The sequence below is a fragment of the Manis pentadactyla genome, chromosome 4 (assembly GCF_030020395.1).
Source record: "Manis pentadactyla isolate mManPen7 chromosome 4, mManPen7.hap1, whole genome shotgun sequence".
Classification (NCBI taxonomy): domain Eukaryota; kingdom Metazoa; phylum Chordata; class Mammalia; order Pholidota; family Manidae; genus Manis; species Manis pentadactyla.
Genome location: NC_080022.1, coordinates 49260649 through 49273875, shown reverse-complemented (window position 1 = coordinate 49273875; position 13227 = coordinate 49260649). Strand labels below are relative to the sequence as shown.

The 13227-nt window shown below is 39.6% G+C and overlaps 1 protein-coding gene across 2 annotated transcripts in view; it reads left to right on the top strand.

Moving 5' to 3' along the window:
* Positions 1-12343, top strand: part of C4H1orf87 (chromosome 4 C1orf87 homolog) — a 70494-nt gene extending 58151 nt beyond the window's left edge. For both annotated transcript variants that reach the window (XM_057500252.1, XM_036911242.2), the window contains 3 exons: positions 2188-2267; positions 5534-5741; positions 11476-12343. In XM_057500252.1, coding sequence (XP_057356235.1) covers positions 2188-2267; positions 5534-5741; positions 11476-11636 — 449 coding nt within the window. In that variant the 3' untranslated portion in view covers positions 11637-12343. The remainder of the gene's footprint in view (positions 1-2187; positions 2268-5533; positions 5742-11475) is intronic.
* Positions 12344-13227: the final 884 nt, after the last annotated feature.

The following is a 13227-nucleotide window of genomic DNA, read 5'->3' as shown; positions in this document are numbered from 1 at the left end:
AAAGGGAAGCTTAAAAGAGACTAGAGAGAAGAGCATATATTTTCTCCTAATGAAACTTTTAGAAGTACAGACAGTAGAGAGAAACTGGACTAGGAAAAAATGTAGATACTAGATCTTTTACGAAAAGGGATAATGCAAGTTATCTGTGCCCAGAAAAATGCCTGGCAGATATAATTAATGTTAAGTTCTCTTTTCTGTAGAAATTAGATTTGCTTAAGATCATATAATAACACAAACAAATAATAATATCTTGTATTGAACATTTTCCCTGTGTTAAGTATTTTATGTAGGTAATTTTTTAAATCTCCACAATATTAATGCAAACTGCTAATATCATTCCACTTTCACAACTGACAAAATTTGAATCTGAAAGCTTGTAGAGGGAAGAATCAGGATTAGCATTAATCTGACACCAAAGTACATCTTGCCCTTATGCTATATACTACTTCTAGAATCCCTTTAACTCTCAAACTCTGTGATTCAGAGTAATTTGAACCTTGTTTCATCTGCAGTAAATAAAAAGCTTCTTTCACATACTGTGTGAAATAAGCAGGGGCCAATGCTAGTAGATGATGATAGGTTCTCATGACAAATTTTCAGCAGATTAAATCAGATCTACCTTGAATGGACTGCCTTAACAGACTGCCATCATGAACCTTATTGAGCATCTATTAGGTTTTATACTGTATAGATCAGGGTCAGGTATGGAGGATAAAGAAATGCAGAGAAAGATCCCTGATCTTGTAAGGCCTGAAAAGAAATTAGAGAAACAGAACTATATATTCAGTGATTTATTTTCCAAACTCTAAATTAAGGTACATGATCATCCATTTAGTCAAAAAGCATGCAGTAAATGCTTATTCTAATGCTGGAATTTCAGAGATCATGAAATCATATTGTCTTCTCTATCAAGAAACTATGGGAGAAGACTCAGGTGCAGTGCTAAAAGTCTAACAAAAGGCTTTTAAATCTCTTATGTGGCTTTAGTTATATCAACATCTTTACATAGATAACACTGCTAGTTAACATTTATTGAGCACTTGCTCAGGTATTTGCTTTACATTTTCTAGTCCATTTAATCCTCACCATAACCTATAGGTGCATTACCCCAATTCACAGAAGTGGAAACTGAGACTCAAAGAGGACAAATAATTTACCCAACAGAACTCAAACCCGAGGCATCTGGTTTCAGAGCCTCTATTCTCCACCATATGTTACACTGCACCCTCAACATTTTCTTTCATATTTATTGAAATTGAAACAATATGTATTTGTTAACAGCCTATTTGAGTTATGCACTAAATATTGAAACTGAAGCTCCCAGAAATCTGTGCTGTGTGGTCATTGCACAGATTTGTAAAATAAGTGAGTAAGACACCAAGTCTAATGGAGTCATGAAGGAAACATACTCACAATAAACCTTAGAGGATTTCAGCTGAAGGTTTTCATGTCTTTTTCCTGCATCCTGAGAAAATTTCTTCTATTCATGAAGACCACAACCTGAGGAAGTAGTAGTTGGACAGTAGAACCCCCCCCACCAGGTGGGTTAGGGATGCTGTTTAAACCCTGTCCCATACAGGGCCTCTGACCACTAAAAGGAACAAAGGAAAGAGAAGACAAAGGTTTAACCTGATCCTTCAGGGACACACCTGTGTGGAAAGAGGGGCAGAAGTGCCTGCTTCTTTGTTAAGAGACGGGACCATGGAAAGAGGCTCCTTTCTACTCCCCAAAGTATAAAAGCCCTCCTGATGGCTCAGGGCTGTTCTACAGGCTGTTGTTTGCTTATATGAAACTCTCTGCTCCATCCCCTGTGCCAAGGAACTCCTATTCCTCCTTCAGGTCTCCATTAAGTGTGTCACTTCCTCCAAGCAGCTTTCTCTGATCCTCCACTACTCCCACTCCCACCCCAAAATGAGTTTAAATAGTTTTACTTTTTCTGTTGCTGTTGTGTTTATGGTACTATGTGATTAAATAACTGTTGAATAGTTGTTTAACATCTACCTTCCCCTTATGAGCTCCCTCACACAGAAACCAGATCTTTCTTCTCCACCAGCATATCCCATCACCCAGGACAGCGCCAACCACACGACAGGGCCTCACGTCTCCTCGGCCTGGGGGTATATGTGTGTGTGTTAAAATGAATGAAGAGACCAAACTAAACCCTTCCACGTTTTCTTTCTTGTCCAGGAAAGAGGGGAGAGGAAACCTCTGTGACTCCCTTGCAGCCTGAAGTTCTTCAGACAGGTCAAGGCAAAACTGGACACACGGTAGGCATGTCGGTATAGCGTCTGAGAAAGGGCCGCACCAGTCCTTTGCTGTCTGTTCTGTCATGGTGCTTGGGGCCCTCCCTCTGAGTTTGTTATTTCCCCTCAGTTTCTTGGTGTCAGACTGGTTTTGACTCTGGGGCTCGTCTCTGGCAGAGAAGGGAGACAGAAGAACCTCAGATGTGTGGGCTGGTTCCTGCCTGGGTGGTGGGCATGCAGAGACCTCTCACCACCACTTGCCATCTGCCCCAAGAAATCAGACTTGTAGCATGTGTATAGGTGTCCTACCCAAGCCTGTGACCAACCCTCCAAGTGCCATCAAAATAAAGGATGGTTATGAGACCTATTTAACATCTCAAGGCCAGCTTCCAGAAACTGAGGGTGACCTTTTCCCGAGACATCGCATTTTTAAATGTAATGGGCTCTTGGATTTAAAAAATAAAAAAATCTGGCAAGCAGTTAAAATCCCTTTTAGCATTCCCAGCACTTAGCCAGGAGAAGATGCAGACAGAATTGAAAAACAGCCTGAATTTTTCAGTTGTTGTTGTTTTTCAAATGCCCGGATTAGAACATAATTCATCTTAAAATGACGGGAGGCCTCTTCATGCACTTCACACTTTGAAATATTTTAGAAAATAGTATCCATTTTGGCAAGGCTCTTGCCATGCAAGAAACAACAGCAAATGCTTTTCTTCTTGAGTGTTAAGTCTGTTGTGAATAAGATCATAAGAAATACACTTTGCTCTTTTATTTTGCCTCTTGTTTGAGGATTTTGCTGCATCTCTGCAATAATTGATTCTTCTCACATTCCTGTATAAGCAGCATTCATTGTCCCACTTTTTAGAAAGAGAAATTAAAGCCAAGGTTTGGTGAAGCAACTTTCCTACTGTCCAAAGAAAATCATTCATTCATTCACTTATTCATTCAGTAAACATGTCTTGAGAACCAACTAAGTGCCAACCACTAACTAGACGTTAGAGATACATAAATCTCACAAACCCCATCTCCAGATCTCTGGTAGAGGAGAGGCATATTTGAATAGACAACTACCATATTCCATAATAAGTGCTGTGATGGATAAAGGGGCTACAAACAATTGCCTCTCACCCAGCCTTATGCTACTGGGAAAAGCCTCCCACAAGAAGTGCAATATGAATTGGGTCTTGAAGGATTAGTAGGAGCCCAACCAATCAAGGCACAGATGACAAGAAAGGCTTTTACAACAGAGGGAACCAGATAAATAAGGCATAAAGTCATAAAACAGCTTCATATTTTTTTTTGGTTTTATGTGGTTGGAGAAAAATGAACACATAGGATTAAAAGAAGATAAGAAAATGGTCTCATGTACCAAGCAAGAAATTTGGAATTCATCCTGACACAGTGGGACCAAACAGTGTAGAGTATGTTACTTTCTTATTTACATACTTAGTTGCACCTAATTCAGGTCCATACAAATTCTCTCTTTCCCTGAGTTTAGTGGTCAAATAGAGTGTTGAACTATCTCAAGAAATATAAAATTATTTAAAATTAGTTTTTCAGATCCAATGACCTCTCTAAATTATCCACCAGGCTGTATGCAAATGTGCATTTACTTGGGTGGATTACCTAAACCTTTCATCAGATTTCTAAAAAGGCCCAAAACTCTGTAAAGTATAAGAATCACAACATTTTGAAAAATTCCAGCTTTTTCCAGAATTCACATTAGAATTCTCTCATATTAATCTCTTAAAATTTACTGGCTGCTGGTCATCCATATGGGTACAATTTCACATAGCATCCTATTATTTCAAACAAAACAATTCTTCACATTCCCTAGCAGCAGCTTAATCTATGTTTGTTAACAAACTCAAAACTTAGCTCCTTATTACAAGTACTATTCTTTAGAGCTATGGGATTCTCACAACTTACTATGAGAAGTTTGAGACAAAGGTACAAAATTACAGAAAATCAGGAATTTGGAAGTTAGGGGAAGCACAAATGGTATACAAGCATTAGAGATACAATTCTATGATCAATTAGTTAAGATTATTTGGATTGCAATTAACAGAACCAACCTTATCAATTTAATTTATTGGAAGGATAGAGAAGCATATTGTGCTACCTAAAATAGAAACATAACAGTGAACTGAAATCAGAGACTTGAACATCATCATGACTTCCTATATATTTTCTCTTCTCTCTGATGTCAGCTTCATATCCACTATCAGTCTTTCTCTCTTGCTCTCTCTCTCTTTCTCTGTATATGTCTATGTCTGTCTCTTTCTCAGCAGACCAGCTTTTTCTCATTTCTAGTAGACAGAGTGGAAAACTTGCTTCAGTTCCTACCTCTCACACAAAATGATCTGTTTTTCTAGCTCTGTCTTTATTCTCTTGAAGATAGCTCCAAAATCACTGGAAAGTGTTTTTAAGCTCATTTTGCATTAGATGACCAGCCCTGCACTATGTACTTGTACAAGGCAGTTCTCTCTACAATCATGTAGATCAACAGGAGGGGCAGTTCCTAGAAAGGGGGATGGGCAGATCAAACAATAGATGCCCCTTGTCTCTATATGGTGGGTGACAGAATGTCTTACATGGTACTGCTAGGACTCATTTGTCTCGTTATGGTAAAAACATCTCTATTTTGTATGGGACATAGGGTTGGGATACCAAGATGAGAGAGACATGACCTTTACACCCTCTTTCTACTTTTGTATCTACCATTCACCATATGATCTTAGTAAGTCACTTACACTGTGGGCTCCAACTGTGTTTGTTAAATGAACAGGACAGATGGAGCTAGAAGTGCTTTATGGTCTTTTATAATGAGCCCACGAGCCTGAGATAATATCATTAGGTTTCAATCTTTTTTTGTCAAGAACTTCATGCTCATGATCCAGAGGTTTTCCTACCAAGAAATCATAAGCATTGCCTGAAGCCCATTCCCTGCAGATCCCACTAGAATAAAACAGAAAACATCATGAAAAGTCTCAGCCAGTTACAAAAAACTTTGCTTTGTGTAAATCAGAATGCAAACTGAATAAAAGTCATGGTTTCATGCTTCTCTTTAAAGAAAATAATGAAACACTCAACATAGCACTTTATATCCATCAAGACTTGGCAGATACTGTCATGCAGCACTGATGATTTGACACTCATCCTCCTGGTTTTACAAAAGCAGACCTGGCAATAAATCTTTCTAGTTGTGTGGCCTCATCTTTAGCCAAGAGACTGGAGGAGTTCTGGGTGGTGAACATGTGGCCAGTGAGATATTTGTGTTGTTTTGGTAGAAAACTCCAGAAAAGGAACTGCAGCCAGAAAACCTGCCTGCTGAGACTTCAGCCCCCAAAGATCCCCTAGGTGCTTTGAAGATCAGGCCAGTCTCCCAGCCTTTCATGAGTCCAGTGAGGAACAATGAGTCTGAAGAATGTGAGACATGGATCGACAGGTTCAGGAAGCTAGAAAATGCCCTCTACTTGTGTGATCTGAGTAATACAGGTTAAGTATGATGCTTATAGCTGATATAACTTTCCATTGCATTCTAGTCTAAAAATGGACAGTTCCTTTCTTTCAATACTTTCACAATCTGTAACAAATATAGACTGCATATAAACAGCATGCCTGGCACAATGCAGACCCCAATCAGGAAATCCCAAGCTGAGTCAGATACGAATTTCTACCAGGTGGCTGCACTTAGTGTCTTGGCTCCTCCTCCATTCTACTACCTGAGTCTAACCCACATCCCACCTCTTAATTCCTCTGATGGAAATCTTCAGCATGTCTCCTAACAGGGTGAAATCCAAACTCCTTAGCAAGGCAAAAGCTGGACCCTGTCTACCTAACCAGTCTCTTTTCCTTCAATTGTTATGCTCTCAGCGTATCTAATCCTATCATAATAAATGTGCCTTGTTTTCTCTTGCAGCTGTGCCTTTCAAACCCTAAATCCTACATCTGAGCTGTCTGCCTCTCTATCTACCCCACCTCAGCCAACTCTCCATCTTGTCTACCTGGCAGATTAATGCCTAAACACCTTTTATGTTGGAACACAATTTCTACTCCTTTGAGATTCCCACGATTACCCGAGAAGGATCTAGGCCAACTTTTATCTGGCCTCTCAGAGTTCTTTAACATCTATTATCATATTTGATGTGTTGTATTTTTTTTTTAATTTGGGGCTTATTACTGCACTAGTAGACTATATTCCTTTCTTTTATTTCCAGGATCTTTCACAATTCTGTTCAACTTTTTTTTCCAGTAAACATAAATGGATACATGTACATAAATAAATAACTAAATCCAAGATGGATGGTACTGATACCATTAGACTGTGCTATGTAGGCATTCAGAGAAAGGAGAATTCCTTCCCAGTGGGTGATGAGGGAAGGTGATGGTAGTGTGAAGTTGATTGCTGAAGTTAAAGTGTGGTTTGTATTCAGAGGAATGCAATAGAGGGCCCTTACTGGCAGAGACATCAGTTAGCCAAGCAAAATGCTACCTGTGAAGCTCAATACAAGGAGCTCAGTTTGGAGAGAATAGAAAGGTTATTAAGAAAATATTAAATGATAAAAGTGGAAATTTAGGATGGGATCAGATCTAGGAAGATCTTAGATGCCAGACCAAAGAATCTGAATTTAACACAAAGGTAATGAGTAGCGCCGAGAGTTCCTAAGCAGTGGGGGTAGTACGATAAAGTTCTAGCTCAGAAAGATCTGTGATATGGCTGTGTGCAGAATGAAGAAGAAATTGAAAGCAGGAAAAGAATAAAAGAGGCTAGTGTAATGCCCAAGAGAGAATGAAATCCAAAACTAGGTGTGACCTGGGGAATGGAAAAGAGGGAGCAGATACAAAAGCACATGAACTGAAACTGTTGTACTTAATTACATACTGTGATGCACGAAGAGTTAGCATATTACATGTGGGGTCTGAAACATGGAACTCACATAAATGAAGGTAGGATGGCAGTCGCCAGGAAAATGGGATGTCTGAAGGTACAAACTTTCAGTTAGAAGTTTTGGGATTCACCCTACAGCATGGTGATTCCAGTTAGCAAGAGAGTATTGTACAGTTGAAAGTTGCTGTGAGAATAGAGCTTTAATGTTCACACTTCCACCACCACAACAACAAAATGGTAATTGCATGAGGTAAAGGATGTGTTAACCAAGCTTATTGTGGTAAACATTTTGTAATGTATAGGTGTATCAGATCATCACATTGTACACCTTAACCATCCACAACATTATATGTCAATTATATCTCAATAAAAAAATAGTGTACACACTGGTACTTTCAAGAAATAATCATACAACAGTAGCAATGCCTGTCTTTTCATCATCTGAGTCTGTGTTTGTTTCATTTTTTCTGAAACTCCCAAAGCAACTTAATTCCAGACCATATAAAGTATAACTATCATACCCAAGGACTTCTAATAACTATGCCAAAGAGGGAAAAGTTAGAATTTTAAGAAAAAAAATTCATCTAGCTGAATTAGAAGATCACATATTAAACATTTGTCATGAGCCTAGCACTGTGCTAGAGGCTGGACTAACAATGAAACCAGAAAGGATGAGACATGGTCTCTGGCTTCAAGGAGCTTTTAGGTAAGACAAAAAACCAGTACTAGTTCAGTGCTGGTAAAACACCTTTTGTAAAGGCAGCATATAATAAAATGTTATCATTGAAGACAGAAGTGGGAATTAAAGAGTCCCAAGGATAAAGAGAAGAGATCAAAGCAAACTCATCATCTAATGTGAGCTGGGTACTGAGAGAGGGCTCCATGGAAGAGAGAGCTTAAACTGAGCCTTAAGCAGAGATAGACTTTGGGTAACTGGGTAGGGCATTCTGAGCTGAAACTATCTTCTACGAAGGTTACAAATGGAGAATGAGTATGGCGGGGCAGACAGTGAGCAAGACAGAACTAGAGATCCATGTTGCATTGGACAGTAAAGTTGAGACCCTGTTATGAATCCTGAGGGCTAGGATGAGGCTTATTCTCTACCCAGTGTCCACCAAAGGTCCAACTAGAGAACATAATGAAAGCTGGGGTGGATAATTTAGGGAAGATTCTGGAGAAAAGGAAATAAAAAAATTCCTAAAATATGAATCGTGAGTCTAGGTAGTCATACCAAGACTGTGAGGGTGATGTTGGGATTGCAAATGAAAATTAAACAAAACAGAAAAATCAAGTACAGAGAAGACATCTGTAAAGAAACAAATGCTGAGTTGTGATGATGGATGATGGATCATAAACTTAGTTGCTAAGAGATTCTCCAAAGACTGGGACCTTTCTCATACTGCTGAACTGTTCTGAGGAAAAACGGAGTTTTGTTGACTTTGGAGGCAGATTCCAGCAGATTTGAAATGCCTTTCTCATGGCCTCTTCACTATTTATGCCTGTTTTCTCTGTTTCTATGAAATTCATTAGTTCCTCGACAGCCAAGGAATGTGTCAGCCAGATCTGGGAACATCTATAACCATCTTTAATGAGGAAAGAGGATTAACTGAGATCATTTTGTTGGTTTATTAGCCACAGTATTTAGCTAACCACCACAGCCCCATTCTAGACACTGATCAGATGATACCTTCTTTGCCCACTGATGAATCATTGTTCTTTATTATGTGTGAAGAAATATGTAGGCCAGGGCGTTCTTCATCCAGGGTGAAGGCAGACCATCCATCATCAAATTAGTGTTTCTGGGAACCTACTCTGGGCTTATTCTCTAATGGAAGTTGTCAGGAAAATATCCTTGAGGAGAAAGAATAAGGAACGATGATGAATAACTGGTCATGTTTTCGAAAGAAAGAAGAGAGTGGTTGGGATAAATGTTTGGGTAGATTTGGAATTTTCCCAGTGAACTACAGGCTACAGAATATTTCAGAGTTCAGGGAGACAGAATGCAATGAGAGCCATCAAGGACATCCCCTGCAGGGGTCTGGACGTCACATACAGTGCACTACTAATGCCTCTCATCAACCCCATGCTGAAGGGATTAATGTTATTTTTAGAGAAGAAACCTGGCTCAAAGTGATAAAAAGTAACAGCCAGTGGGAAGTTAAGCCATAATTCAAACCCAGTTCTATTGGACTTCCCACTTCACCAAACTCCCATAACACCAGAAAGAGCGGGAGGTTTTGCTTATCCTTTGTTGGTTTGTTTCTTGGTTTTTACCAGGAGACTGAGATACAAGTCCAGATGTCACCAACTGCTGAGCCCTAGAAGCCTACCACTTATATCCTCCAAGCCTGTTTCCTCATCTGTTAAATAGTACTGATAATAATAATATCTACCTCCCAATTTTGAGAAAGCATCAAATGAGATTTGGAAGTTCTTCATAAACTATTAAATGAAATGAATGTTCAGCGATTGTTATTATTTCCTTCATTTTGGTTCTGGTGGGACAAGAATAGACTTTCCAGCACCAAGATGAATTGTAAGGGTGATTTTATGCAGTTGTCCTGGGCCTCCCCTAATGGTAGCAAATTAGATACAAATTTCAGTCAGTGGACTTCTGTTTGACACTAGGAACCCTCTACCCATGGTAAAGCTTGAAGATAGTAAAAATATTCCCCCACACATACCATAGATGTATTTTTTTAACATTATTTTAAACTTTTAATTTAAGTGTAAAGTTTATATATTTTAATCATGTCTATTATCATGATAATATATCTAACTTTCATAAGTACCCTATAATAATATCTGCATTCATGAGTGCTTAGTAGCTCTGGGTACTATGCTAAGCAGTTATTACTTTATTGATTTTCATACAAGTTGGTTATTCCTGTTTGAAAGCTGAGAGGAAACTGAGGTTCAGCAAGTTAAAGTATCTTCCCCAGTGAGACATTTACTCCAAAGCCCAAGACATATTTCCAGAGGCAGAGTATGAGGAACTATCCTGAGGGATCCATCCTAGACCATAGTAAGAGTAGCCACCCGGGTCAAAGAACCGCAGGGATCCAATTGGCAAACTCAAGGATTTTTCTGCAGAGGAAAGTACCACCATTCTAATAGGAGACATAGTCAGTAAACAAGCCTGAATAGATTAGACAATAAACAAACAGGGATGGGATGGGATAGGATGGGGTGGGACAGGACAGGACAGAACCGAAGAGAACTGAATGGAATGAATCACATTAGGAACCTACCTGTCTGTAGCCCACTACCCATTACTAGTTCAGAGGGGAGCATCATGCTCAACAGTCCTGGCACATTTAAATATGGGCAATAATTGGAAGCCTATCCAGACAGGGCAGGTATCCACTAGACCCCAATGATAATCAACTGGTAGTGGCTTTCTGCAAAATGACCAGGGCTTTGCCTCTGGATTCTTTGAGAAAGAATTTCACAATCATTATGACAGTCTGCACAAGTACAGGAGAATAGAGAAGCAACATTTAAAACTTTTCTTGACACCTGTAGCATAGGTCTTCACAGAACGATCTATTTAACATATTTAAGAAAGCTGTCTTACTGCACCAACTGGTTGGGATCATCCTGAGGCAACAGGCCACTTCTCTAAATCTTCTATATTCCCAAACACATCATCTAGTGTATATGAGCTCACAGTTAGAGGTTTATGAATACGTTATTGATGTGTTCTACACCTAAACTTCTCCCCACAACCATCAGAATCTAGGTAACCTTAATGCGGAAAGTACACTGGCATTAGTAATACAGTGAGAGGTTCCAGAGTATATCTTGTGATAAGCACTACCATGGCTATTACACAGATTTAGACTCAGCCGTGAGAAGTTAGATGATTTACTCATGTCACACAGAAAGCTGGAGGGAGTCACAGAAAATACATTTCCAGAAATGCATAAAAGTGAGCTGCTTAAATCCTGCATGTTTAGAAATGTTTGAAACCTTCAATAAGACAAAAGTAAACCAGAATGATTAGGAACTGTTTTTAGCAGGCACCTCACCTTTTTCAAAACTGGCCTTTAAAGTTTTATGGCTACACAGAACAAGCTTAAATTGCTTTAGAATCTATTTTTGGATGTGATTGGACCCCATCCCCTCTCCCCAAATTCACTCTCAAATTCCTCCTGACATCAGTGATGCATACCCAGGACTGTAAATATATTTTTAGAATGTCATTTGGTTTTTAAGGAGCTTGAAGTTTCAAAACATTAGCATTTTGTTTTTACTCAGAAGTTATTCTAATACATTTTTCTCCTTTTTATCGGCTCCATCCTCGTTTAAAAACATCCCACCCACCCAACCCAATCACAGGAGTCCTGGAGAAGGAATGGGCCAAACGCCTCTTTCTCAACTACAATCTCATTTACAACCTGTCCCTGAGCCCTCGGAAAATCGACCAAGCCTTGCGGAGATTCCACGATGGAGAAAATATGCTCTTGGAGCCAGCGCTACGGTACTTAAAGGAACTGTAACAAGCCCATATTGTGAGAACAGATGTTTCCTTTATCTCTTTTTACCCAGACATGTGTTTCTCCCCAGCCCCAAGTGTAGTGGTGGAGACACTGTCAGAGTTGAGGCCGATGGAGCTATTGTAGATGCTTCAGACTTGGACCTGGTTTCTGGCTATGACACTCGCTCATAAGCACCTCAAAGGCATCCAAGGAAACCAGGTTTTCTTTCCTAAGGTGGCAGGAAGCCAATTTCTTAAAATTCCCTTCTATTCTAATAAAGCTTATTATTAATAGGACATGATTTTTTTCTACACTGCTGATGATTAAACTGTGTTTGTAAACCTTGCAATTCCATATAGTGAAAAACATGCTAGATGTTGTCAACGCCCCCAAATGCCTGTCACAGCATAGGCCTAAATACATTGTTTTGGGGTGAATAAGTCAGCCTTTCCTCTAGGCATTATTCTAGGAAGAATTTCCACATTACAAGAAAAATAAAAGCATTAACAATATATTACCATAATACTAAGCAGTAAAAGGAGAATTCCAAGTGAGGTTTTCTGAACAAGTCCAATATATTCTCTAGTACAAACTAGATGATGGTACACTGTCTCCAGGGAAGTTTTCCCAGAGTATCGGATACAAGTTTTGAGGTGGGATTCCTGGGACAAAGGGTTCTGGATATAGGTAACATCTTCTTTGATCCCTCTGCCAGGAAAATCAAACAAAACTTTGCACCAGCTCCCACAGTTTGTCAACCCTTAACATCACCCCACCCACCAACTTTGCACCTCCCACACAACACACACGTACATGCATGTCACACTCACACCGCACAGATGGCTTGAGCTAGTTCAAGAAGCACTGGCCCAGGATTTCAGGACCATCATTGATGCTGAGGGACCTGGATCCGGATCTTCAAATCTGTGTGGGAGGTAGGATGAAGGAGTTAGGCCAAGGGAAAAAGCAAATAGAAAGGTCTCTGAATATCTCCTCTCATCTATTTTATATAGTGGGATGTCATGAAATCTTATAGACAAAACCTTAAGAACAAAAGAATTTGGATCTACTAACATAAATCATCTTTAAAGACCTCCTAGTCTGACCTGTTTTAGTTTTTATGATCCTTGAGCTTCCCAGAAAAAAAAAATGTCTCTTGAGGCAGACAGACCACGTCTCTAACATCCTAGAACCCTCGGACCTGAGAGCTGCCTTTTATGTCACAGAAGTAAACAGACACACATGGCTTTATCATGCTACCAAAATGCCAAATGAGGAAAATTAGAATATAGATCAAACAATTCAAGATGCATTGGACAGCTACAATATGCCAAGAAATTCCCTTGACATATTTTGTTTCGCCAAATTCTGACAGCTCAGCATGGCAGCTTTTATAGCTCCATTTCACAGAAGAACAAACAGAGGCTCGGAGGGGTGAAGAGTAAGAAAGCTGTTGGGTTGTCCCTGTTGACAACTGGCCAGAGGGATAGGACCTCTCAAAAGCCCTGGTCCCATGATTGCTATGACTGCCCTGTTATGCCCTGTATCTCTCTGTGGAAGTGGGCCAGAGAGGGTGTTAGGTAAAGGGAGACCCTAAACATAAATTTGAGAC